Source organism: Euphorbia lathyris, chromosome 10, assembly GCF_963576675.1.
Source record: "Euphorbia lathyris chromosome 10, ddEupLath1.1, whole genome shotgun sequence".
Classification (NCBI taxonomy): Eukaryota; Viridiplantae; Streptophyta; class Magnoliopsida; order Malpighiales; family Euphorbiaceae; genus Euphorbia; species Euphorbia lathyris.
Window position 1 is genome coordinate 18528250 of NC_088919.1, and position 27799 is coordinate 18556048.

Here is a 27799-nt window from a genome sequence, read left to right on the forward strand (position 1 = left end):
TCACATGAAAGACAATCTCAGGTTGTCAAATCTGAATCTATTCTTTCAAATATAAAACTAACTCAATTTATATTATCGATTGCTACTATGATTGGTTCATTTAGGTAAAACTCTAACTTTACCAATTCAGCCGTATGATAATCCAATTCAAAGAACGATCTGCAGTTATCATTCGAAGATTGTTTAATCAATTGAGAATAAATCCCTAAATACAATTAACAAATAAACGGTAGATTAATAAGAATAATTAAAGCACAACAATCTCACGATAATGAAGAAAACCCTCCTTTGAATTAACCCTTAACCGAATATAGAAGTTTAGCTACGAATAGCCATGGAAGAACACATGTTTCTGTTTCAAAGAGAGAACAAAATAATACTGAAAAATAAAACCTAAAAAGAACCTATTTTAAGAACGTAAATCAGGCTTTTTATAAAGAAAAGCCTCTCCTAAAAATTAGCTAACCAAATAATCTTCTTTTCCAATCACAAATCTTTTCTAATTTTTATATCTCCTAATTTCGTGCATGCTTAGTCATTCCCAACTGTCCAGGTTCATTCTTGATAGAACAAGGGAGAGTCCTGATCAATTTTGGAGTCTGCGATTCCCGAAATCCTTAGTCTTGGGTAAGACTAACTCCATTTTCGTTTCAGCTCCTCCGAATCAGCTCCAAATTCCCTTCTAGTCCAAATTTGCTTCAATTAAGTCCAATTCTGCTCCTTTTAATCATTTGAGTCCTGTGGAGGCAAATCAAACCAAAACAAACAATAATACCCAAAATAATACCAAATTAATTAAATAACCTAGCATTAAACTGGACATTTGAACGTTGAATTGGACATTTATCAATAACACAGCAAATGTTTTGTTAGCCTCTCTTATATACGGATATTTGTATAGTTTCTACAGCTTTATTTAGTCGCATCAGTTGCTTCATGGCTAATCTCAGCATTTCAAGTTTGAAAGTTCTTTTAGTAATTATTTGGTTGAATTTGGATTCGAACTGACATGATATTTAAATGGAAAAACTTTTGTTTCGTCTACAAGATTCGAATTTGAGATCCAAGATCAGAAAATGAGCTATTAGCTTGCTTAATAATCTCCAAGTTGAAACTTGAAAATTGAAAAACAAGCACGGACAAGAAAAGGGTGTCTGATCAACTCTAGACCACCAAACCAATCTATCGATTCAATTACAATATATATATATATATATATATATATATATAATTTGCTTGTAACCTTATTCTGCACTATCCTAATGTTCACTGAAAATTATTTGCAAAGTCAATTTGGGATGAATGTAACAAATTTATAGAAGAAAAAAAGAGTTCCTACTTAGAATAAATAGCAGTATTCATATATTCAAAACATTGATAAGAATAAGAGATAACCATTACTTGTAACCTTTGAATTATGATAGAAGCTTCAAGGCAACAAAAAAATAATCGGATAAGATATTATGATGAGTTTTCTTGGCCTTTTGGCAAAGAGCTACAAGTAAGAAAGTTTCCAGACCATTATGTATTCTCAAATCTCAATGGTGTTTCAGAGTTTTCTCATGTAGTGTAATATACATTTTCTTTATCTAAACTCAAATTTGCATGCTTTCCTCAGTGCAGCTGCAAAACTAAGCATATCACAAAATATTAATCAATGTTCATTATCCAAACCTTATGATGACTTCTCTTCTAGTTTCAGAGGAGTAAATTTAGCATTTACTAGTTCAGCAGCAGCACGGGCTGCTGCAGTTGCACGCTCTGCGGAGGCAATGGCAATTCGAGCTCTCTCCAACACATCAGACGATTGTGATGCTGTTCCCCTTTTATTGTCAGTAACCGATCCTGCAGTATGATTCTCAATTGATGCTTCAATTTTGTTAGTATCAACCGAGTTGAGGTTACTTGTGGGGCTAGGGGTCTGAGGATGTGGAGATCCTTGCTTGCTATCTGTAAATGTATTAGGAGTTGCCCCACTAGAAGGTGGAGGTTTATGAGATCTCTGTTCCATGAAAGCTTGAGAAACTCCGGCTTGAGCTACAATTTGCTTTGATCCACCCTAAAGACAAAAGGTTATAAGTCTTTCTTAAGCATTCAAGAGACTGACAATAATAATGGTACAATAAAAGGTGCAGCAGAGTATTCCAGAGCTATTCAAATTCTAATATATCATTCCGTTCAATAGAATTATGCAGCTTAGAACTTTTCAAGCACAAAAGTGGGTTAGGGTCTAAAGCTTTTGGGGAAAATCATATTAATCCTTAATGTTCTTTTTTCCAATGTCACCCTCAACGTCTTTGTCCTAGCTCAGTTTTGCCCTTCTTGGAATTTTCACTTGGAAAATCTGTTGTATTACTGACATCTCAGTTTCTTGGGTTTTCATGAAAAGAAAAAAAAATTGAGTTAGATCACAAACATGAGGGGAACATTGAAAGAAAGGAAAAAAAAAAGTTAGGAGTTAATATAATTTTCGGCAAAAATGTTGAGGTTACTTAACCCCAAAAAAGCAATGTCAAATTAGCCTGACAAAGGAAATTACAACCAGATGAGGAAGTGGAAACGGGGGATGGGAAGGCAAGTGTATCAAAGATAAGCTATATACTTCACGACCATTGAATGAAGAGGTTTTCATGGAATCCTTACCTACTTTTTCTTTCAAATGTATAAATAAGCAGGAAGAGGAGTGGACAGAATTCACAATATAAGATATCTTTAGAAAACATAAGAGCGGTGTTGCACGGGACACTCCTCTTTAGCAGTGTTTCCACTTTTCGTGTCCATGTCCGTTTTCGTTTGCGGGCTATTTTATGAAGGTTATGTTTTAGAAATAACGTTTCTTGGTATCTGTTTCCATGTCTGTGCAACATAGCATAGGAGTGTTCCCAGATGTCAATGGATAGATTATACCATGAATCAAGTAATAATTCCCAACAATGTGCTAAGCAAGCATAATGCAAATACAAATAAAATCAAAAGCAAAAAACAATGCCTAGTTTACCAGCAGATCTTCATGCTTTTTACAAAGCTCAGCTTCTGTACCAGAAGGATCCCAGGCTAAGTTATATTCTTGTGCAATTTCTTTCAAAACCTTAAGCCTTGACTCTGCTGATGGAGCATTAACTGAAAGGTTTTCAATGATCTACATAAACAGCAATCAAAGAATTAATTACCCATACCAACACATTTTAGTTTTCAGGTTCCTACTGCAAAAAATTGTCAGACCAATAGAAGTAAATAAGTTAAAGCCAATTAACTGCACGGTTGACACCAGAGTCAGGACGGAGCTCAGAGGCAGCCATGACATATTCCTTCCCATATTTTGCAGCAAACAGATTCTTGATCTGCAATAATTCTGGCACCTCCGAGCATCTTGGAGCAGCAAAAATTATGCTTGCAATAGCCTCTCGCAATTCAACAGGGCATTCCCTGTTATATAGAAGAGGATGTTCAAAGAAGTTTGGAATAGCAGAGTGGGAAAAAAAAATCTCACTGAAACTGAACCATATTGTTCATTGTGTTGCAAAATTCACCCAGCATTTCTTAAGCAGCACGGGGAACAACTTCCCCCAAGATATTGATACAGTAATTAATATAAGCAATTAAATAGCGTATAGATCCTCTGGAAAAAAGATTCGATTTCTTTAGTCTATATATTTCATTTTTATTAAATTCATTTCTATATTATGTTTTCTTCATGCAATTATTATATTAGATCTGAGGATAAACCTGGAACGAAGGAGAAGAAAATATCCTACAATTCATCAATCTGCCTATCTAAAGGCTCAATTTTAGTCTTCTGAACATTTTATGCAAGGAAAATAAATCTATATTTGAGTTGAAAGACCATTTTGAAACTAAAGTAGCAATCAAAGAATGACATTGATGTTACTGGTGGAATTATAAAAACGTAGAAGTCAATAAAATTCTTAGACTGAATTATAAAGAGATATTTTGGAAATAAATATCAAAGCAGAGTTTCTATTTACGTACATATAACCCCATCATATACTGGTTTATAGATTCAAACTTCTTCACAAATGTACATCATGTCAAAGTCAGGAAATTATTGCTTAAAATTAGCAGTTACCAACTTAAGAAACTATTCCCCATCTTGTATACATGTCAACTTGCACAATATTATACTTCGAAGATATGCATTCATCTCTCATCTTTCTAGTGCTATTTTTCATCTATTGCATAATCAACACAAGAAACTTAATTTGCTCATGGAAATATTCAAGGATCAATTTTTTTAATTTCTGACTAACCTAGGACCAATAACAAATTCTTGCCTTTAACTGAACAAAGTTGTACCACATATTTTGCTGTCAATCAGAAAGAGATACTTTTGCATCCCAAAGAGAGTTTGATAAATGTGAGCTAAAGCCGAGTAGCTAAATTACATGACTCTGCTGAACAAGAAGTTCTTCATACATGCAGTAAATTCATCAAAAACTAGACAATCATCAACTTCAACTCAGTGCCAAAAGGATATGAGCTCAGAATAATAATAATAATAATATATATATATCGAACTGATGACTTCCACCGCGTCAGGGTGAAACTCTACCGCTGAGTTATATCCCTCCCCCATCATATATATAAACAAACTCTTGATGTAGGGCATCGGAAAATTTGTACTAAGACTGGCTCTGTGAATGGCATTTTGAGACTATGTAGTTCTATTGATCCCAATTGACAGAAAATCAATATTCAATGAAAAATTCAAGGGACTACAGGTTGTTTGAAAATTTAAAGAAAAAAATAGTTTAGATTTTGCTAGCATTACATCTGGGTTTATAATTGCATCAGTCTTCAAAGAGTCCAGAGAAAGCACTTTAATGAGAGTTGCAAACTAATTCTCTCAATTACTTCAAGGAGAATTAGATATGTCATGGAACCAATTGAACTAAAAGCTTAAGGTGTGTACAACACAGGCTCATCTCATTATCACGTGTTGAAATTAAATCAACAAATGGTATTGCCACGAATCGGAGATAACATGTCATGAAACCAATTGATCTAAAAGTTTAAGCTGATAGTTAAAGGTCCAACTCATATTAATTTCTGACAAGATAAATATGTAACTAGTAGGCTAAATTTTGCCAGTCTATAACAAAATTTTAGATTCTGAACAAGAAACTAAAATGATTAGGTACCAAACAACTTTAGACCTCTAAAGATAAGAACAAAGTTAAAGTGAAAGGTCCATAAAAGACCCAAAACACTGAGGATAATGAATAAAGGTAGCTGTCCTAAAACTTTGAGGTAACACTCAAATGGAGAAGAGAATTCCCACTAAATATGGCAGTAGTGCAGTAGTGGATCAACTTGCGTACCAAACAAACTTTAAGGTACCTTTCAACAACTGTAGAGCAAATTGTCAAGGATTTTAAAGATGATTCCCTTGAACCCAACAAAACATAAATAAGAAAAGTGGGAAGACAGAGGAGAGTTCATATCTACTTCAACCTATGTGAAGAAAGGAGTATTGAAAGACATCATCTGATCACAAGCAAATAAGTACCTCCAATAGCACATAGCAGAAAATTAAGAAAGAAATTCAAAAATTGTTTATACAAGATACCCTAATATGATTAACTAAATATTTAAAAAGCGTATTATACCAGATTTGGACCTATATCTAATGTCTATAACTCAAGCATCGAAAAACGAAGTTGAAGAGTGGCATCTAATGACAAGTTGCAGCCACAAATTTAGCTCAATTTGTGGAGGCTTTGTAGATGAGTGAAGTGCCATTAGACTTGTTATCTCAGCTTGTTTTTGCTCAACGTTAGTTATAGAGGTAAAAGGCATCAATCACAAAATCAGATCCAATAACTCTAGGTATCATCACCTTATATATATTCACGTGAGCATGAGTATTTCTAGTGCAGACAGAAGAAAAATGGCATTTGTGGATTTTATGAAATCAAATGACAAATTTCACTTTGCCAGTTTAATAAGTTCATCATTGTTAAAACTCAGAACAATTGCAACTTTTGCACCAATATGTGGTAATAAATGTTTCTTAAGTCTTAACAGTATTGGGAGGATTTACATCATTAAGAAAATAGATCCTTTCCATTTTAATACAACAAAAGGTGCTATCAACTAAAACCAACAGAAAATTGCCTTAAAATGAAGGGAAGTAGCATTTTCCAGATGAAAATTATTGAAAAACATGAAATTAAGGCTGAATAACATAACTACGCAAAAACATAAACTCTATACTTCAAATGTTATCAAGAATAATAATTACTTCTGATTTTCAAGAATTGGAACACGTGCAAGAACAAATTCGCAGAATAGCTCCAGGATCTCATAAGCAGCCCATATATTTTGTTCTCGTATCACATGCTCGACCTAACCAAGAAGATGAAGTGAACAAAAAAGTAGAAAAAAAGATTCAAATAATAACAAAGAAACAAAAAATCCGGATCAAGCAATTCATGTGATGGTCAAAACTTAATACAGTACCCGAATTCGAGCAATTGCTTCTTGGCCAGCCTGCAAAAATTGTGCTATCTCCTTGCGCATATGTTTGAGCTGCAAATCCCTCTTATTTTGCAACAATTTCATGCGTGAGATTGCCAGGTTTAAGCATGTTTTACTGCAAAACCCAATTGAGAAAACAAAATTCACACAATCTTCCAATTTTGCTTTAAATTACAATTATGCTTTAAATTTTTTGAGAGCACCTGAAAGTAATAATTTGATCAGATGTACACAATTAAGCTATGGAAACATTAAATAAAATAAGTGGTCAAAACATTTGATGTAAATTAAACGACATTATCTACAAAAGTTATGCCAATAATTCTGATTCTTCTGCAGAACGGCATGAACCCACACACCAAATCTATTGATTGGGTATATCGGGGAAAAAAAAGCGAGTTTCCGTTAAACATCAAACACAATTCAGTGAGCATGAACCTGCATACTAGAAAGAAGTTGACTAGCATAGATTGGGGAAGAAAATAAGAGAAAAATGGCAAATCATAATCAAATCGTTAACAAATTAAGCACAATTTTCAGCAATTAAAAAACAAAACTAGGAAAAACTAGAAAGAAATGTAAAAGCAAACGAAAGATGAATAAAGAGGAGAAAAAGAAATGATCATACCATTTAGTACCAAAAACACCTCTGTTGAAGAGTTGATTTAAGAGTGACATTGATTGTCAAGTTGAAAGGACAGAGTAAGGTTCTGACTTCAAAATAAATTAGCCCCTTTTCTGATCGACCGTCGCTATGTCAAAATCTGTTAATCTGTTTTCATATTTTTCTTCTATTAGGAGTTCGGACCGACGGACTCCGTCGGAGTTGGCTTAAACCAATTAATTCGGAGTTACCTAAAAGAGTAAAGCTAAATAATTTAGTGATTTAAATCATATATAAAATTATAATTAATTTTTAATATATTATTATCTTTTATATATAATAAATTATGATTTTATATTTTAATTTATAAATTTTAAATCTAAAAAATAAATCGTAGATATTTCAAGATTGAAATATAGTAAGAATAATAATTTATTTAAAATTATTATTTGCCATAGTTATAGATAATTTTTTAAAAATAAATTTTTATGTAAATTTTTCAATAATAATAATTTATTAATAATGAGTTGCACATATTATATTATATAATCAATCTATTTGTATTGAAAAACAAATTATATAGTTTATAAATTTTGATAAAACTAATTGCTTAATCTTTGACAACATTGCCATAGCTCAGGAGTAAGAAGGGTTTGGTGGCTATAAAAATTGATCTTGAAAAGGCATACAACAGACAAGATTGGGATTTTATCTCAGATACTCTAGTGAAGGCAAGAATACCGACAAACTGGGATAGGATTATTGACCAGTGTATTAGAACAAGCTCAATGCAAGTCTTGATAAATGGTGAAATGTTAGACTCTTTTAACCCAACAAGAGGAATTAGACAAGGCGATCCCATTTCGCCTTATCTTTTCGTTCTATGCATGGCTAGATTAGACCATATGTTGAAAGAAGCAACTACTAGCAAATTGTTTAATCCTATTCGTCTATCTCGCCAGGGTCCAGATATGAGCCATTTATTCTTTGCTGATGACATCCTAATTTTTATAGAGGCTGAAGTTCAGCAGGTTGAAGCGGTTATAGATGTTATGTTGGAATTCTGCAAAATTTCAGGCCAGAAAATCAACCTTCATAAGTCTAAAATGGCAGTCTCCAAAAACGTTTCTTCTAACTTGGCACGAGACCTTAGCTATGCCTGCAAGATACCATTGACAGACTGTCTAGGAAAGTATCTGGGAGTTCCTCTGCTCCATGATAGAGTGAACAAGATGACATTTGTAGAAACATTGGATAAGTTGAATGCTAAACTAAGCGCCTGGAAAGCCAACTCCTTATCTTTAGCGGGCAGAATGACCCTAGTTCAATCAGTCTCCTCAACTACTGCCAACCATATCATGCAAACAAATATGTTACCGTCATCGATCCTAAAACAAATGGATAAAGCTAATAGAAGATTTATTTGGGGAGGGAACGGGGACGTTAAGAAGATTCATTTGCTGCCATGGGACTCATTGTGTTGTCCAAAGGATATGGGAGGAGCTGGGATTCGAAAAGCGTGTGATACTAACAAAATCTTTCTGATGAAACTCTTCTGGCGGTTATGGAAGGAGCCAGATGCATTATGGGTTCGGATCCTTTCTTCAAAATACAAAAAGGATGTGATTTTTGGAGGAAATAAGAAACTGGTTTCCAACAGATCCCACCTCTGGAGGAGCGTTCATGCTGTGTTTGAGGAGTTTATGAATGGGCTTGCTTGGAGCATTGGGAATGGGGAAAGAGTCTCCTTTTGGGATGACATCTGGCTGGACAATATCAGACTTAGTAACGTTGCTATCATCCCTATCGACAACAACCACAAAAGTTGGAAAGTAGTAGAGGTGATGACGGAATCCGGTGATGACTGAGATGCATCCTAGCAAACAAAAAGGCAGAAATTGGAGATATGCTCGGTGGAAAAACTCAAAGAATGGAGAATTTTCTTGTAAAGCGGCTTATGAACTCTTAATGGAAAATAGAGATCCACAAAACTCTAATACCATATGCAAGAAGATCTGGAAACTTAAAATCCCTCAAAGGATTAAATCCTTCACTTGGCTATGCTACCATGATAGGCTTCTGACTAACCAAGAAAGACAAAGGAGACACTTAATTGAATATGCAAACTGCCAAAGGTGTAGTGAAGGAGTGGAATCGCTGACTCGTGCTCTTCGGGACTGCCCAGTTAGTGCAAAAACTTGGAAGGAGCTGATTCCCCAAGCAGAGTGGAGAAGGTTTTTTTCAATCCCATCACAACAATGGTTTAAGGACTGCTTGTTAAAAGAGGGAAATTTATTTAATTCCTCTAATTGGCACCCCACTTTTGCAATAACTACTCATTACATGTGGAGATGGAGGAACTTCGCTATTTTCAAAGAAAATGATCAAATCCCCCAAAATAAGGGACAGTTCATAAATCAGAAAATCCATGAAATATGCGGTAGCTTGAACAAACTGGATATGCTGATGAATAACAATGATAAGCAGGTAGTCAATTTATGTTGGATCAGTCCTCCGGTTGGAACATTGAAGCTGAATGTCGATGGCTCGAAGTGTAGAGATTCTGAGAAAATAGCAGCAAGAGGGCTCATCCGAGATAGTGAGGGAAAATGGGTAATTGGTTTCTGTCATAATGCAGGTCTGGGCTCAGCTTTCGAATCAGAACTCTGGGGAGTTTTTACTGGAATTTCTCTAGCCATTCAGATGGAATTGAAGGTCCTAGAGATTGAAACGGATTGCTTAGAAGCCGTTAACATCATAAACCACAAGTGTCCCCTGCACCACCCAGCCAGAACCATCATTTGGGGCATCCAGAAAATGCTGAAGCTTTTTGGTAAGGTTAGTGTATGCCATGTACACAGAGAAAGGAACAGAGCTGCAGATTTTATGGCCTCACATGCGCACAACTATCCTGTGAGAATCACGACTCTAAAACGAGCTCCACCCGGCATCAGAAACGTTCTACATACGGACAAGAGCGGATGCTCTCTGGCTAGATTGATTGCTAACTTAGAGTTACCCTCCTGAAGCCTATTTGTTCTTTTTTTCCTTTTGCACTTTCTTTTTTTAGTTTTTTTTAGTGTTTGCTGCACTTTTGTTTTTTTCTCTGTGTTTGCTGTTTGTCTAGGTACTTTTGTTTTCTTTTTTCCTTTTCTCCCTTGCCTTTGCGTTGTAATTTCTTTCAGTTATCAACCAAAAAAAATAAACTAATTACTTAATGCGACTATAAAAATTAATATTTTTTTAGAAAACTATAGAAAATAATATTAGTATTCAATATATTTTCAAAAATAAATAAATAATCAAATTTATGATAATATACTTTTTTAGAAAATAATAATATAATATTTTAATTAGGATAATAATAATGTTTATTTTATTCAACTTTTATAATTTATATACTAATAAGTTATTTCAGTGTTTCATTTTTTATTTGAAATGGATTCCGTATTTTATAATGTTCGATAAATTAATATAATAAGCAGGAATTCGATCAGATTGAGTTCTCCCATGTGTTTCGTGAGAAAAACCGAGTTGCTGATCGTTTGGCTTCAGATCGACACATTGCGGCTCTAGGTGGGTCGATTCTCTCAAGACCTCTGGAGTCGGTGTCAAACTTACTTCTGGAAGATATCGTGGGAGCTTGTTTTCCCAAGTTGTTGCCTGGCTAGTTTTTTCTTTTTGTTTGTTGCTTTCTCATCTTACAAAAGAAAAAAAAACAATAATGTAACGCTCAATTATTTTTTACTAAACCAATTAAGTTTGACTTGAGTGATTAAAGATTTCAAATCGCTTAAACTAAAGATTTCGAGTTCAAGTCCCAGTATTCCAAAAAAAAATTAATTAGAAGAAAATTCACATAAAAGTGTCTAACTAGTCTCGAACCGAGCAATCAGATAAATTATAAAAAAAATTTATTAAAATAGTATATATTAAAATTAATTATTAATAATTTCATAAATTTCATTCCAAAAAAAATCATAAATTTAGTTTCACCAATTATATTATAAAAATAATGATTATTTAATTTATATTTCAAACAACACATATCTAATTTATATTCCATCATTAATTGATAAATTATAAATTTAATAACAAACCTAATATAAAATAAATAGTCTACAAAGATATGTTTATAATTTTAAATTAAAATATTAAATTATTATCAAATTAATTACCTATTTTAATCAAAAATTAATTAAATAACAATACAATTTTATTTTATTTTAACTTATTTTTCACAATCTAAGGTTGTTAACTAGCCGGACTGAGATCAAATTGAGATTTGACAAGGTCGGGCTCTGTTCGAGCTCAAAGCTCGTCGAGCTTGAAATTTTAGGCTCCACTCGAGCTCAAGAGAACCAAATATTGGCTTGGCCCGAGAAAAACTCAAGAATGGCTCGATATACGGTAGAGATTTAATAAGCCAATTTAAATAAGTGCGGTGCTAAATATGACGTTTTTAAAATATACGGTAGAGGTTGGCCTTTTTAGAAAAGTACATGGGACTAAAGATATATTTAAGCCAAATAAAACTCAAAAACATCACTTCTCGTTCTAAGTAATTGAGTTGACATTGTACTGATTTCGACATGTATACAATCTTCATACTGATTAGGTAAATGTCATGCGTCATTATAAACTCATGAATGTTCGAATTGATTTTGAAGCTCAAACACTACATCAAAATGTTATAGCCCTATCATCTGCAAAGCAGAGATGGTTCAACTTTAAAGAACCATACCCTTTATGAAAACAAAAACTAATAGGCATACGAAATTTCAGAAAACTAAAAACATATTACAACAAGGAAAGAATCATTCAAATCCTCTATTTAAAAGAAATTGAGATATAACTGAAAATGTAGAATTTTGCTACTTGATGGAACTCGGAAGCATAGCAACAATACTATATTGTAGTGAAGTTCAAACAACAAATTCTCTTAAATAAATAAAAAAATCAAAACTACATGTGATAAAGTAAAACACAAATTAGAATGCGAAAATGTAAATTAAATTTAAAAACCATGATAAATCTATAATTCTATAAACCAAAGTCATGTCCAACCCATAATGAGAATGGCACATTTAATTCTATAAACCCTAATTAGGAAATTGAATATCAGATTATACCCCCATAATCATTATTTGTTGAATATTACGGTTACATAATAAATTATTTTGTCTTGATTTTTTTGTCTCATTTATGTTGAATATTAATGTTATTTAATATAAATGAACATTTGACTTTGTAAAACAAGTATAAAAGCTAATAAATATGTATTAAGCCGTTAAAATGTACCTTGTTAATAATTCTCTAAACAAAACAATTTTAGATATGATAAAATAAAATCCAAATTAGAATGCAGAAATGTAAATTAAATTTAAAACCCATGATTACCGTTACATAATATAAATGAATATTTGACTTTTTTGAACAAGTATAAGCCATTAAAATGCATATTGACAGAATGCAGAAATTCAAATTAAAATAACAATTAAAACCTCACATTTATTTCTATAAACCCTGGTTTAGAAAGTAACGTCAGATTCCATATGTAGCAAACCAAAAGTGAATTCCCTATAAATCATACACGTTCAACTAAACCTTTTCACTTCTACAACTCCATATTCATTTTCATTCTCCTAGAAACCAAACACCAAATATGGCCTCCCCTTCTTCTTCTTTTTCAAACTCTATAATGAGCCAAGAAGAGTTGAAGATATTTTATAACATTTACAGAATGTTATACACTAAGCTTGTTATTAATCTTGAACGTGACCCAGCCGAGTCAATGCAAGTCATGGGTTTTTTTATATGGCTAGAAAGGGCACGCCATGTCCGATTTTTGGTCAAAGAATTAGTGTCTTTGTCTGATGCTCTTATAAATTCCATTGCTGATCAGGCTCTTTTTTGCTTGAAATGTATGGAAACACAACAATTTATTCGTCTTCCTACCGTTCCTTTACTTCTCAAATTGTCAAAAACCGGACTTTCCCTTAGTTTCTTCCATGAAAACAGTGTAAGTGTTCTAAATTGGGTTCGGGAGATTGTGAAACAAGTTTGCTGCAAAGTATTTCAAGATATTTTTGCAGAAGCAATGACTCTAAAAGCAGGGAAGAGAATACTACCCTTTTCTAATTATTCTCCTAATGTGTTGCGAAATGCTTCCATTGGAAGTAGTTCTCATCATGATAATCGGTATGAAGGAGGGAATTCTAGTCATAGTGAAATTGTTGACAAGTTGAGTGGTATTGAGATTGGTACTCGCGGTGAAGAAGAGAGGGTTCCGGCGAACGATCAGTCTCTTTTTTTTACCTTTTCAAAAGGTTATCGGGTTTTTGAAGAAGAAAACAGAGATTACTTCACTAGGTTCCCTCTTCATCTCTTTTCATTTAAATTTATATGCACTATTACTCATTCTAAAATCTTTTATAATCTATAATGGTCTAGGCCCATATGGATCTGACAAATAAAACATTGTTGATAATCGAATCCAAACAGAAATTTTTAATTATAAATTGTTTACAGTTATTAGGTTCAATTTCACAGTTGAGCTTATTTCGATTTTCTAATTAACTGATAATTTTATGTGTTTAAATAAAATACATCAAATGTCATTCTAGAATTCTCGAGGTCATTTGTATTCTACCACTAATAAATGAACTACTTTATTAATTTATTAACATCAGTAATTTCCATACAGTGTTTAGCATAGCTTTATTTTCTTTATTATTTTGTTTAGTGTAATTTTATTAATTTGTGTTTGGTTAATTTGATTTATAAAAGTGCATACTACATGGAAACTGTATAGAAGCAATATACATGCAAAAACTGTCCACATAGGAACATTAGCCGTTGTATGCAAGATGTACTTTTAAGCCGAAGCAATACACATGTGTTGTTCGTTCGCCTGGAATAATGGAAACAATACTAGAGGGAAAGAGAAAAGTGAAGTTCTTCATAAATACAAAACATGTTTGGGCTCGAAAATATATTGGCAAAAACCCCAAAGTCCCTCCATAATGATCCTCACCATCTTCGCATCCGACTTCTCCTTTCCTACTTTGATATCATATGTTAAAATTGGATTTAGATTCTTTCAAGTTGAGTTTTAACTTTTATGTACTTTTGTTTCTTTTAATCTATTTGCTTTTTCGAATTAACTTGTATGGTTTGGACTTCAAGGTTTGATTGGTAATAATATCTAACTCTGCATGGATCTAATGTTGATTTGGATAAATTATACTATGTCACATAGTGCTATATAGGCATCCTATTTAAAAGTAACAATAAAAAATATATAGTATAATTCCTTAATTAATTGCCATAATAAAGCACACTAAACAATCCAAGGTTAGATGTAAGCATACATTCAATATTAATTTCTAATCAGTGTATCTTCAAAAAAAATACTAAAAGTACCCTAAGCTATACTTCGGGATTTCTAAACTATTTTCGGCCGAAACATAAATGCATAGTTTAAATTATATAAAAAAAACTGCAATAATAATGGGTAAATTACATACGGGATGTACAACTTTTACATGTTATCACACTTTGGTGTACAACCTTTAATTTTGCACACTAAAATATACAACCTTCTGTTGACTTCCCACTAAAGTATACAGCAGGTAAAAATGACCGGTCAACCCTGTTAACCACTTGGTCAACATTACACATCATCAATTTTCACTACTTAAAAATTAAATGTGGTCCCTACATATTATTAAAACCCTTGATAAAAATAAATTTCCTAATTCCATCTTTTCTATTTTTTCTCACACTTTCTCTCTCATAAAATTTATTTTGTCATTACTTCTCTAAAACCTCTCTCCTCTCTCTCCACCATTTTTTCATATCCAGAACTATCTTCCTTTCTCTCTCTAACTAGCCCTTTCTCCTTTTTTTAATTTTTTTTTTTTTGTCTCTTCTCAATCAACCATCTCCTTTCTTTCTCTCTAACTAGCCCTTTCTCTCTCTAATAGGTTATTTCCAGTAAACTCATCACTTCACATATTAAAGAATTGTAGTTACATAAATACTTCCTCAGCCCTGTAATTCATTAATTAAATACAACGCTAAGCTCATGTAATTCATTTTCCTTACTGATTTTTGGTTTTATAAGTCATTGCTTAATAAATTCTTCACTCTTTAACGCAATTGCTTTATCTATTTCACCAAACAAATCATCACCAGAACTCTCACCAGTTATAGAGTCCTCAGTCTCTACAATTGCATTAAGATACGTCGACTGATTTTTTTTTAAGTCGTCTTCTTCACTTTTCCGGGCACGATCAGCTTGGATGTATATTTGTGCGAACTTTGAAACTCCATGAGCAGAGTCTTCCGGAGCTTCGGGCGGGTCGTCGTCCGAAGGGCTAGGGTAAAATTTTCCCTGTTTGCCTACGGCGAGTGGTGGATGCGGGCGACGGGTAAAGGAAAATTGAAGTTTCGAGAGAGAAGGAATAGATGTAAGAGTGAATGGTTTAAGAGAAGGAGAGTTGGGAAATGAAGAGAAAGAGTGTAATTGCAAAGTGAAAGTGAAAGCCATTAATGGAAGGGGGAAGTTGCAGAGTGGAAATGAGGGTTTAGTGCTGTGCAGGAGATGAATGAAGGGGATAAGGGGGTTTTGCATTCACGGTAATACGATGCGTTTCAATTGTAGTTATATAAAAGTAATTTAATAATATGTAGGGACCATATTTAATTTTTAAGTAGTGAAAATTGATGAGGTGTCACCTTGACCAAGTGGTTAATAGGGTTGACCGGTCATTTTTACCTGCTGTATACTTTAGTGAGAAGTCAACAGAAGGTTGTATATTTTAGTGTGCAAAATTAAAGGTTGTACACCAAAGCGTGATAACAGGTAAATGTTGTACACCACGTATGTAATTTACCCCAATAATAATATACACTTTTGAGATTTCTAAGCTCTTCCTCTCTTTTCATTTAAATTTATATACATTATTATTCATTCTAAAATCCCTATATATTTGGATACAAAGTGCGGTACTAATCGTGTGATTTTCTTTGGTACGGAGTTATTTTTTGGATGATGAAGAAGATGAGCAATAGAAAGAAATGGAAAAAAATGGAAAAGTTAGGAATGCTTTGTTCGAAGCATTTTTAAAAGTGCATTGAGAACAAATATATAAAAAAATCTAAAATATAAGAGTGATTTTTTAGTTTTTTCTGGTTTTATGTACTTCCTGCCTTCTTTCTTGCTTAATCCAGTGCAAAGTTCTTCAGGTTTGAGGGTCAACACTATACTCTGATACAAGCGAGTTTCATTTTTGGGGTCAACGTATTATTTTTGAATATGGAAATGACTTTAAACCATATGTTTGTTGGATCATCATCCAAACTGTGAGCCAATACATGAAAGATTTGTTTATATGGTGTCTATCTTTGATACCACTTGCCATAGTGCTCGTTGGAATGCCAATTAAACCAGCACTAATATGGCCAAAAATCACAAAAGGGAGAGCTCCATGCTATCTTCCACGACCGGTTTGATTTTATACCTGCAATGAAACAACTATTTAGTAGATTACCTATTATAAGTGCTATTTGAAGAAGCAAAATTATACAATGGCAGTGGCAATTCATCGATATATATAGTTTTTACACCAGATCTTGACATCGGTATTCTACATGATGCTTCTACAAACGCATGCTCGATACCACCAACCTTAATAAAAGACCAGCAAGAAATAAACATGAATGGAATGCTAATATTTTTAAGTCAAATGAGTCTATATATTTACTGTATTTTAAAAAAAATATACATTAGTATGAATGTGTTAAGTTATTTGAATTTTAAAGTTGCATATTAGATGGCTGGAAGAGTCTAGTTTCAGTTATGATTTTTTTGCTGATTTTTAGGAAAATATTTTATGTTATACTGTAGGTAGATTTTTCTTTCAATTAGTTGTATTTTAACATTATAAATAACTGCATACAACTCAGAATAATTTGTAGTTTTTTAAAAATACATATTCTTCTCAAATATCTTTGTGTATTACAATTATTTGTCTTTTTTCTTTTATCTTTTATGCATAAGAAACCAACAAAGTGGTATCAGAGCCAATTTAATTTGAAACGATTTGTGAGTTCAAAAATAAATAAAAAAAACCCAAAAAACAAAAAGCCAAACACAAACACAAACAAGCTAGATGGATTCAAATTTTTCTTTTTCTTCTTCAATTTCACCTCCGGTATTTGATGGAACAAATTATCAAATGTGGACTGTGAAAATGGAAGTCTATCTCGATTGCCATGATTTATGGAAAACTGTGGAGAATGTATATGAATTTTCCGAATTACGAGAAAATCCAACATTGGCTCAACTCTGTGTATTATAATTATTTGTCTTCTTTCTTTTATCTTTTAGGCATAAAAAACCAACAGAATGTCATTCTGGAGCAAAAGTTCTATTGTGGATTTCCGTTTCTACTCGAATGTTAATTACCTCGTATGCTTATGATGTTATCTTTACAAAGAGGTTTATATGGTTACTTAACCCAGTTAAGCAATACATATATATTAGGATAATAACATACATATTAGGTTGTTGAATTTGAAGCATTAAATGTAAGTTGTATTATAGTTATACTTCTTTAAGAATGTTGTAATTTCAGAAATTTCCATAGTGGGAAGTCATCCTTCTTTTTATAAAAGGGAAAGTTCTTGCTCAAAGTTTGGAAAATATAAAAAGAAAAAAAATACATTTTTTCTCAATAAAATTACTTAGTTTACTTTTATCTTGATAAAATCACTTTAAACGTTTTTCAATCATCTTTTTCACTGAAACATCTGATGTGACATCTCAATATCACATTACGTATTAAAAATATATAACTATATATTTTAAACGACAATCGATGCGTCACGTGGATTAATTTATCGTTAAAATTTTAATTGACAATCTTTATATACTTAGGTTGATTTGTGGTTAAATTTTGTATTATGTCACATGGCATTGAGACATGTGATTATGTCACGCTATCAATTTCGGTATAAAAAAAGGCAAAAAGCATTCTGAGGCCCTTGATCTTTCATTATTTAGTGCATTAAGCCCTCGATCTTTCATTTAGATACATTGAGTCCCTGATCTTTCATTGTTTAGTGCATTAAGCCCTCGATCTTTCATTTAGACACATTGAGCCCTTGATCTTTCATATATGAGTGTATTAGACCCTTCTGTAAATCAAGTGTATTAAGGGCATGTTTGATTCAACTCTTAAATAATAGATGTTGTTGTTGATGTTAGTTGTTTGCGGTTGTAGTAAGCTGTTTGTTGTTGTTGGTTGTTTGTTATTAGCTGTTTAATTATTAGTGTTTGGTAATATTATATTGAATTGTTGCTGTTAATATTTAAAATGTCTACTATGGACATGTGTTAGACGAGGTGCCGCGGCCTAATCTCCCGGGCGGACCGGGGGGTGGACACCTCATGGCGACGTAAGCGGTGATTGGCGCCGAAAGCAACCAATCGTGGAATCAAGCTGCTCGGCAGGACCGGAGCTCGGAGATATGGAAGAGTCGCCACCCACGAATGGGAAAATGAACACCGATCCCTTGCGGGAGACCGGTGTGGGTTCGGGAAACTTAGGTACGAGCCGAGAAGGCTAGCTCCTTTCCGGAGAAAGGCTACTAGGCACCCCGACATCGCCCGGTTATGAACCACCGGCCTCCTACTCAGCATGTTAGGCGATAACGGACTAATCGTATACTTCTTTAAGTTTAAAATTCATTTGAAACCTTTTCTTTCTCATTTTGGAAACCGTTTTGAGCATATATTATTGAAAAGCCACTTTAGTAAAGAATCACCCATTTACATCAGTTCAATATACATATAAAAGAGAGGGGAAGAAGGAAGAATTGATTTGTTTACAACGTGATTTACATTTCGTGTTGCGTGTTAATTCTATACTAACTCATTTCCCCCAAAACGAGTTCATTCACATGGTTCGCACCTTAATCGCCGTTGGAACGATTTAGGTACGTTTCTAAAACCTCGTTTGATGAAGTTCACCCGAATCGCCATTGGAACGACTCGAGTGTTTGAAAACGTTAAGGTAAAAACCTTTAATAAGAAAACGTGGTTAAGCATATAAGTCAATTTATTTTATATAAATCATTTAAGAAAACAATTCAAAAACTCTATTATTCACAATGAAAACGATTTTAATTATAAGGTTCGCTTAATCCATCGTTGGAACGGACTAAGGTTTTAAAACGTGGTGTTTTAAGAAACGATTTGAAATGTCAAGAAAACACTATTTATTTACATTAGGAACCTCTAAAAATCCATTAGTTTAAATAATTAAATTGAAAACTCTTTTTGTGATTTATTTTCCCCTTTTCACTCAATGGACTCTTTACTTGTCATAATTACAACAATAAACATATTAAATCAAAATTCACTCCCAAATAAAGCTCATTGGAAACATGGACCCATAAATGTCCAAAGAATAAAGAAAATAATATAGGTATATATATACATTTTAGCCAAAAAAGGAAACATGAAATAAGGATAAGTGAAAAGATACTATATAATACATATATAAGGAATAATAATGAAAATATTAAGTATAATACATGTTTACTTTAAATATGTGAAAATAATAAATAAAACCTCTAAATAAGAAAATATTATTTGTCCCCAAAATAGTTTTATCTAATAATAACTAATATAGCCCAAATAGTCCAAAACTATATATATACATACATAATGTAGTTTAAATATCAAAATAATACCCATTTATCCACAAAATATCTACAAATTAATTACTTTCAAAACACCCAAGTAAATAACATTCTAAAATAAAACCCATTATCACTTAAATGAATAAAAAAGAAAATATATATATACATATACTTATATTAGATTAAATTAAAAATGATATATAAATATTCTAAATAACTATATGCACCAATTATCCAAAAATAATTTGAAAATATTTATTACATAAATATACATATATGTACAAAGGATTGAAAGCTTAAAAGTTGAGAAAGAGGGACCAAAACAGCATTTTTTACATTTCAGCAGCTTTACCGACGGAAATTCCGTCGGTAAACAGCCTTTAGCGACAGAAAACGGAAAATTACAGCAGCACTTCAATTATTTCCAGATTTATTCAAAAGCTTTAAATTAAGTCTAATTCAATCGTTTTGGATTTCCGAACTACCAAAAATGGATCATAGTCAATAACGGAAGTTCTTAAAACGACGTTTTTATTTTAAAACATTATTTGGAAATTTCTTTAGTTAAAACGTATAATTACAACGTTTTCAATACCCGAACTACCTTTTAATCGGATCACGGTCCGTATTGGGATATCAAAACGAGGTTTTTTACTTCAAAACAAAACCGAACGTTTATCTAACAAGAGACGGGAATTAAATAAATACGAAAAATTAAATAAAACGTGATAAATAAATAAATGACAAAATAAATAAAATTATAACATAAAAATAAATAAAGGAAAAGAAATAACTTAAATAAAATAAAACGAGTCTAGTCCTCGGATAATACCTCAAGTTCGGTATCTGACAGTCGAAGCCGATTGATTCCACGAGTCGTGATTTTCCGGTTTTTTGTGTTTTTTTAGTAAAAATTTAACTTTGGGAAAATTTGGATTTTTTTGGGGAAAAAAATATTTTCTCCAAAAAATTGACTTTCTCTCTCTAAAAATGTTTAGAGTGAGAAAGCTCCAAAGAATCCCCCTCCACCCAAATGCATGGGGATCCGTGCCTTTTATAGGCAAACGGATCCCCGGCGGAATGGGCGACGCCCGAAAAGAATCGGGCGTCGCCCAAGGGGGTTGGGCGGCCGCCCAAGGCATGTTGGGCGGCCGCCCAACCTCACGTTGGGCTATCGCCCAACAATTGTTGGGCGATCGCCCAACGCAAGGTTGGGCGTGCGCGCCCAACCGCCGTTGGGCGTTCGCCCGACGTCGGTGGGTGCTCGCCCAACGGCCGCCGGGGCACGTCTCGCGTCGTCGGGCGCGCACGCCCTGCGGCCGTCGAGCGTGCGTTCCGTGCCGTCGGGCGCCCACGCGTCGCGGCCTTCGAACGCGCGTTCCGCGCTGCCGGACGCACACGTCCCGTGGCCGACGAGAGCGCGCTCCGCGCTACCGGACCCGTGCATCGCTCGGACGTCGAGCGCGCGCCACTTGTGGTTGGATGCGTGCATCCGACGGACGTCGAGCGCGCGCCCCGCACCGTCGAGCGGGCGTCCGACTGTCGTCGACCGCGCGTCGGATGCCGCTAAGCGCTCGCACCATGCCGCTAAGCATTCGCGAGCCACCCCATTGGCAACAGCGACCCGCCATAACTCTTTCTTCCTTATTATGTACTTATCATTCTTCATATATTTTTTATTTTTCAAAACTTCCGGAATCAATCGCTTCAACCGTCTTGTTTTCAGGTTTTCGTCACAGGTCCTCCGACTCGGTGTCTACAACATGTTTTAAATTACCCAACAAATAAATTATAAAATAAAAAATGTATTAAATAAATTAATAAAAATAATTTAAATAAAAAATTTATTGAACGCAACAAAACCTTATTTTTCGATAATTATGTTCTAAAAATAAAAATAATGTTAAAAAGGAAACACATTTTGTGGAAATAAGAATGATAATTTTGTCAATAACAAGTAACTAATTTTCGTGAAAAGCTCTAAAATGATGCAGTGTCCAGAGAAAATATTAAATATTGCGGTTATATAAACCTAACCAAACGTTACCTTAATACACTTATATATTAATTGATTTATGGAAGGGTCTAATACACCCATATATGAAAGATCATGGGCTCAATGTGTCTAAATGAAAGATTGATAGCTTAATGCACCAAACAGTGAAAGATCAGGGGCTCAAATGTCTAAATGAAAGATCAAGGGCTTAATGCACCAAACATTGAAAGATCAGGGGCCTCAGGATGGTTTTGCCTAAAAAAATGATCGAAAAACATCTGAAATGACTTTATTGGAATAAAAACAAACTTAATTGATTTTATTGAGACAGTTTAAATTTTTGTGACCTTTTTTATATTTGTGACCACACACATACTAATTAGTAATTACCCTCATATTTGAGATTTTTTTAACAAAGATAAAATTCAACCTTTAAGTTAGCATGGATTCATTCTGTCATTGGATATCAATTCAGTTTAAAATTTTGTTGTTTTTAACTTAAAATCAAATTAGACCCTGTTATTTTTGACTGAAATTAAGTAAATTGAACTAAACTAAACTTATATTATTAGACTTTAAAAATAGAAATAATTATAATAAAAAAATTATAATGGTTCTAATAATAAATAATTATAATTATAATAAATAATAATAAATTACTGAACTGAACTGAAATTACTGATACTGAAATTAAGTGACAAAGAACATGACCTTACTCCAAAAAGTATAATTTATTTTTAGTACTTCCATTTTCTTATATTTACATTTTAATATCTGAATTTTATTTTTACACTTAAAAACTATTACTTTAAATATTAAAACGCATCTCGACATCTCTTTCTCTCTTGTTTCCCAAAAGGTACTTTGCTCTGATACCATGTCATGTAATCAATTGAACTAAAAGCTCAAGTTGATAGTTAAAGCTCAATCATAGATCTTATATTAATATCTGACACTTTCAACTATCTAATATTTTTAATATATATGTTAACCACAATTCATAGTTTATTCATTTTCGTGCTTAAACATCAATTTAAAGCCTCATTAAGCAAAGCAGTGTATGATATGCCATTTTTTTCATCATTTTTATAACCTTAATAAAAAGGATTTAATTTCACTCGTCAAAAAAAATCAATAAAACTCAATCCATTTACTGTGACAAGTTGATGAGCATTTTGCTTTTCAATACCTAGATATCAAAATTAAAAAATACTTTTATATATTTTAAATATTAAATCTATAAAAATGTATTTTTTAATATTTAAATTTACACTCATGGTAAGTGTTCCAAATAATAGCAGAAGTCTTCTTTTAAAATTGTTACAACAAATTAGAGAATATAATGAAGAATTTTGAATTAAAATTTCGATAATTAGGAATTGAGAGATAAAATGTCCCTCAACTTGTCATAGTCAATGGATTCAGGGCTTAAAAAATGACATTTGTATGTAAAAAATTGGCTTAATACATCAAAACCCTCTGAACTTGTATAAAAAGCTTTATTGACCCATTGAGCTTATATGGTATCTCGTTAGTACTCTCAATTTGCTTAAAATAACCTATTAGCCACTTGAATTTATTTAAAGTGATATATTGACCCCTAAAATTACACCATTTTAAACATTATAAGTATTTTCACACTTTTGTTTTGGTATCTTTTTAGGGTCATTTCAACTTGGCAATCAATTTTATTTCTTGATTGATTAAGATAGAATTTTTTATCTTTACAACTTTAATTTATAGGCAGTAACGGAGCCAGCCTAGGGCTCAAGGCCCTCCAACCGCCAATCCATCCTTGAATAATATCGATTCAGTACTTAATAGCTTTCTAATTTTAGTTTATTTTGTCGTATTTTAGAGTGTTGGAAGCCAACTATTTTTTTGTCCAATCTTAACGGACTTGACCTTAAACTTTTTTTCTCAACTCTATAAATCTAATTCCGACACCAGCCATAGGACTAAAATTAACCCTTCCATATATAAATTTCTAACTCCGTCATCACTGTTTAACAGAGGTTATTGTTTGTACAACCCTAATTCATTAACTCTTTTGGGATTCAAATCTCATTATGGGTTTTTGAAACTTCATTCCTTATAAGTTGAGTATTTCCACTTGTGATAAATATAGGTTAGAGTGGCATCATTCTTTAGTTGTTTTAATCCTCCTAGTTGCTTCATGGATGATCATATGTTAAGCTCAATATTTCTCCAAGTTGAACTTTTTTAAATCACTCATTCAATTAAAAAGCTCTGTACCAACTACAGTTTCATGTACAAGATTCAAAATTGAGATCTGAGATGAGCAAATAAGCAGCTTGTTGATTAAAGAAAACAAAAACAAATCATTAACAGATTAATATATATATATGACTCTTTACAGTTTGAACAAAAACAGTAGAAAGAATCAATTATGGGAAGACAATTGAGAAGTAGATGGAGAAGGAACATCTTCAGGTTGTCTACTAGGCTTAACCCATCTTCCATATTTGTTCAAAACTAGACCTTTATGTGGCATTTCATACCAACATTCTGGTATTCTTAACTTCTCTACCAACATATTACTACCCTTATTTACTAGAGCCAAATCTCTTCTAGCATTCCATCTAAAATTCATTTTCTTCCCCAAATATCCATCTACCAAATGCAGATACACCTCCAAATTATGACACCCTGAGACGTCTGCATCTTTTCTCAAGTAAGGAGAGGTTGAAATATCAAGCTTCAACTTAGTTCCCACATGCCTATAAACCCAGTTCAATCTAGATGTCATTCTGCTCACCTTATTCAGTATATTGTTCAGTATGATCCCAGGCACTTTTGGGACTATATCCTGCTTGATCACCACACGGAGAGTGTTGATTCGTAGCTCATTGAGTTTCTTCCTAAATGATAAATTCCCTACTCTCGGAGCACCAAAAGATATCACACTTATGAATAGGCCAGGAATTGAAGTTGCTGCTTCATATGCATTGAGTAATGCTAATGCACCTCCTAAACTATGGCCTGTGATTGTCAAGCTAACTTCTTCTCCATTTTCTGTGTAGATTTTCACTAGCTTTTTCACTTCTTGCATAACTTGTTCAGAAGCACTTGACTTGTTATACCTAGTGAACTCTCCTTTTGACTTGTATATGCTAAGGAATCCTTGTTGAACCTTAATGTCATTTTGATCATCTTCATCTCCATTGTCATCAACAAGCTCTAGCTTTGTTCTAAGGTCGTTATACCACTCGGTTGGAGCCACCGTCCCCCGCCACGCCACCACAATGTCTCTCCGGCCAATCCTTTTGGACTCCTCGTTGTTACTAACAGCAACATATCCCATCCAATTAGAGTCTTTGCTCCATGAATCATATGATTTAGCTAGCCATTCAGGGACATCAACATGTGACATTGCATAAATGTATCTCTTAACCTCGTAACCGTGCCTTGTTAGGCCTAATTCGTCGAAAAGCTTCATCTTGTTGTACCTGCAACTTCCACAATACTCAGATAGAGGATCAAAATCGAAGGCATCATAAGTTGCTTGAACAAATTCTCCATACTTGAGGATTTCTTGGCGAACCCAAGGATGAAGAGGGTCAAGGAGGGTGTCCCAGTTTGTAGAACCATGGATTTGTTGCCACATGGATGAGATATCTTCTTTAAGAGAGAAAGTTGGAGTCATTTTATCTCCTTGATCAATGAAAGAAGAAGCGGTTCGAGGAAGAAGAAGATGGCCTAATGTTCTGTGAGGTTGGCAGCCATTTTTGCTATTGTTTTGGAGCTGTTGATGATGGATTTTGATTGTGGAAAGGCGTGAGGTTCTTCTGAAAAGAAGACGACATTTCTTCCTGATAGCTTGCCATCTGGTCTGAAGCTTCTTTTTCAAAACCTTTGTGGCCTTTCTGAATCTTGGTGTGGCTGTGACTGGTCTATATGGGGACATCTCCATTTCTGGATTAATGATTTGAAAATGAGTATTATGCAAGAGGGAATGAATTAATTATGAAATCAGGAGAGGGGTTTGTGATTATATATATTGATGCAATCTTGAATAATTCTTATTCCAAAAGTGGTGTTCTTTCTTGGAAAGTAATTGATTGCAGAACTCTACAAGTTAAATAAACAAATAAAAGACTCGGTCTTGGAGAAGAATAGTTGATATATAATAGCAGCTCAGAGTAGACTCGTTGTAACTATATTTGACCAAATTTAAAATCTAAGGTAGGAATGGTAGTTAATTTACTTGTAACATATTTTAGCTGGGTATATATTTCAGTGGTGAATGCATGATTATTAAGTTGGAGTAGAATTTACACAGATGTGTAAAATAAAATTTACTAAATTTAATTTGTTCAAATTTTTTTTATTTATATACATGTTATAATCTAAATGGTCAAGAACTAATTTTTAAATAACAATATAAAGCTTTTCAAAATTAAGCTACATTGTGTTTAAGATTCTTAACATGTAAAAAAATGTTTAATAGAAAAAATCTGTTTTAGGAAAGGTCTAATAATAGGTCAAAAAAATTTAGAAATTTAGATTTAAGAAGGATTTAGCAGACCAAACAATTTAGAATTTTGGTTTTAAGGATGGCCTAACAGGCTTAAAAAAAATAGAATTTTAGATTTAGGAAGGAGGATCTAACCGAACTTGGACCAATTTTGGGGTAATAATTCAACACTCGATCTAAATTTTTTGAAAACAGTGGCCCGGAACCACCACGACCTCAAATTTTGTGGACATGAAAGGACCAAAACTACTCGTGGTCATGGTGGTTACGGCAGCCGGAAAGCCCCATCCCCTCCCTGTGTCTGCCTCTGTACTTTTTTACAACTCTCTTTTAATTGAATTTAATTGTTATCAATTATCATTAACTCTGTATTAATTTTACATATAATTGTCATTAATCTTACATTAATTATGTATTAATTGTTCGTTATTAATTCTTTTTTAGAAGGAATATCGTTTCATTATCTCTATTAATTATCATTATTCCTCGGTTTAGAAGTAAATAAATAAAATATAGTTAGGAAAAAATTGTAAATGGATAAAAAAACGCAAAAACAATATTAAAGTGGAGTTTCCCGCAATTAGACCTGTCCATGGGTCGGGCTGGGCCGGGTTCGGGCCGGGCCTGGCGGGCTTTTATGTAAAAGTGCTCGTCCCAAGCCCAACCCAGCCCAGTATTAATTTAGGCGGGCTCGGGTCGGGCTGAGTTCGGGCTTAAAAATCAAATCCCAAGCCCAACCCATATAAGCCCACCTAAAAAAATATTATTAATTTTTAATTGTAAAAAATCAAATTTATACTTAAAATAAATATTTAATTATAAATATATAAATTTTTTAATTAATATTCTCGGCCCGTGATATTTTCATATGGCCCAAGTCCGCCCAAAAAATAGGCGGGCTTTAGCGGGCCTGCGCCGGACTGGGCCTAAAAGTAAATTTCATTGTCCAACCCCGGCCCAAAGGACACGGGCCTGGGTGGGGCGGGCGGGTACCCAGGCCCGTGGATAGGTCTACCGGCAATATAGATAATAAAAGTTGATCTTGTCTTTTCCTTTCTTTTAGGAACAGTCCATTATTAGAAAGGTATGCGGGAAATTGGAATTATAGTACTATTCCAAGAAGAAGAAACCATGACTCTTCAAAGTCTATGTATTTTTAGGCTTGCTTGGAAGAAGGTAACCAGTAAGAGGGAGGAAACTTCTAGGACTACTAATTATAGACAATACTTTTTCTTATTATTAAATTATATTACCAGTATAATTAATTTATTTTATACAAAAAAAAATTATTAATTTTGTTTAATTTTTTTAAGAATATAGTATCTACTACTTTTTATCCATGCATTTTTTAAAGTTAGTAGTAATATTTAATTTAATAGTTGAACAGCCTCTACCAATACTTAATAATTTAGTAGTTAAAAAGTAACTTATATCATCCAATAAATCTTAATATATTATCAAATATATCTTCCTCCCAATTTTTTAAAAA

The 27799-nt window shown here is 33.2% G+C and overlaps 2 protein-coding genes across 3 annotated transcripts; both read right to left on the reverse strand.

Moving 5' to 3' along the window:
- Window positions 1–287: 287 nt before the first annotated feature.
- On the reverse strand, window positions 288–7341 carry LOC136208947 (uncharacterized). 2 transcript variants are annotated; one of them, XM_066000246.1, is made up of 7 exons: window positions 7127–7341; window positions 6481–6613; window positions 6263–6366; window positions 3255–3426; window positions 2999–3139; window positions 1675–2059; window positions 288–738 (listed from the first exon to the last, which is right to left on the reverse strand). In XM_066000246.1, the coding sequence occupies exons 1-6, from the start codon at window positions 7174–7176 to the stop codon at window positions 1676–1678; spliced, it is 984 nt and encodes a 327-aa protein (XP_065856318.1). In that variant the 5' UTR covers window positions 7177–7341; the 3' UTR covers window positions 288–738; window position 1675. The 2 variants fall into 2 exon arrangements, with proteins under 2 accessions (XP_065856318.1, XP_065856317.1); XM_066000245.1 differs by lacking the exon at window positions 288–738 and having other exon boundaries at window positions 1503–2059; window positions 7127–7340.
- A 16811-nt stretch (window positions 7342–24152) lies between these two features.
- On the reverse strand, window positions 24153–25813 carry LOC136208272 (phospholipase A1-Igamma1, chloroplastic). Its single transcript, XM_065999079.1, has one exon. The coding sequence runs from the start codon at window positions 25744–25746 to the stop codon at window positions 24217–24219; it is 1530 nt and encodes a 509-aa protein (XP_065855151.1). The 5' UTR covers window positions 25747–25813; the 3' UTR covers window positions 24153–24216.
- Window positions 25814–27799: the final 1986 nt, after the last annotated feature.

Excerpts from the sequence above, each read along its gene's own strand:
- LOC136208947 (XM_066000246.1), bottom strand. The coding sequence starts at position 7,176 with ATGTCACTCTTAAATCAACTCTTCAACAGAGGTGTTTTTGGTACTAAA. Across the intron at positions 3,427-6,262 it reads CCAATTCTTGAAAATCAGAA|GGAATGCCCTGTTGAATTGC; the intron begins GTAATTATTATT and ends TCTATATAACAG. Across the intron at positions 3,140-3,254 it reads ACTCTGGTGTCAACCGTGCA|ATCATTGAAAACCTTTCAGT; the intron begins GTTAATTGGCTT and ends CTGTTTATGTAG.
- LOC136208272 (XM_065999079.1), bottom strand. The coding sequence starts at position 25,746 with ATGGAGATGTCCCCATATAGACCAGTCACAGCCACACCAAGATTCAGA.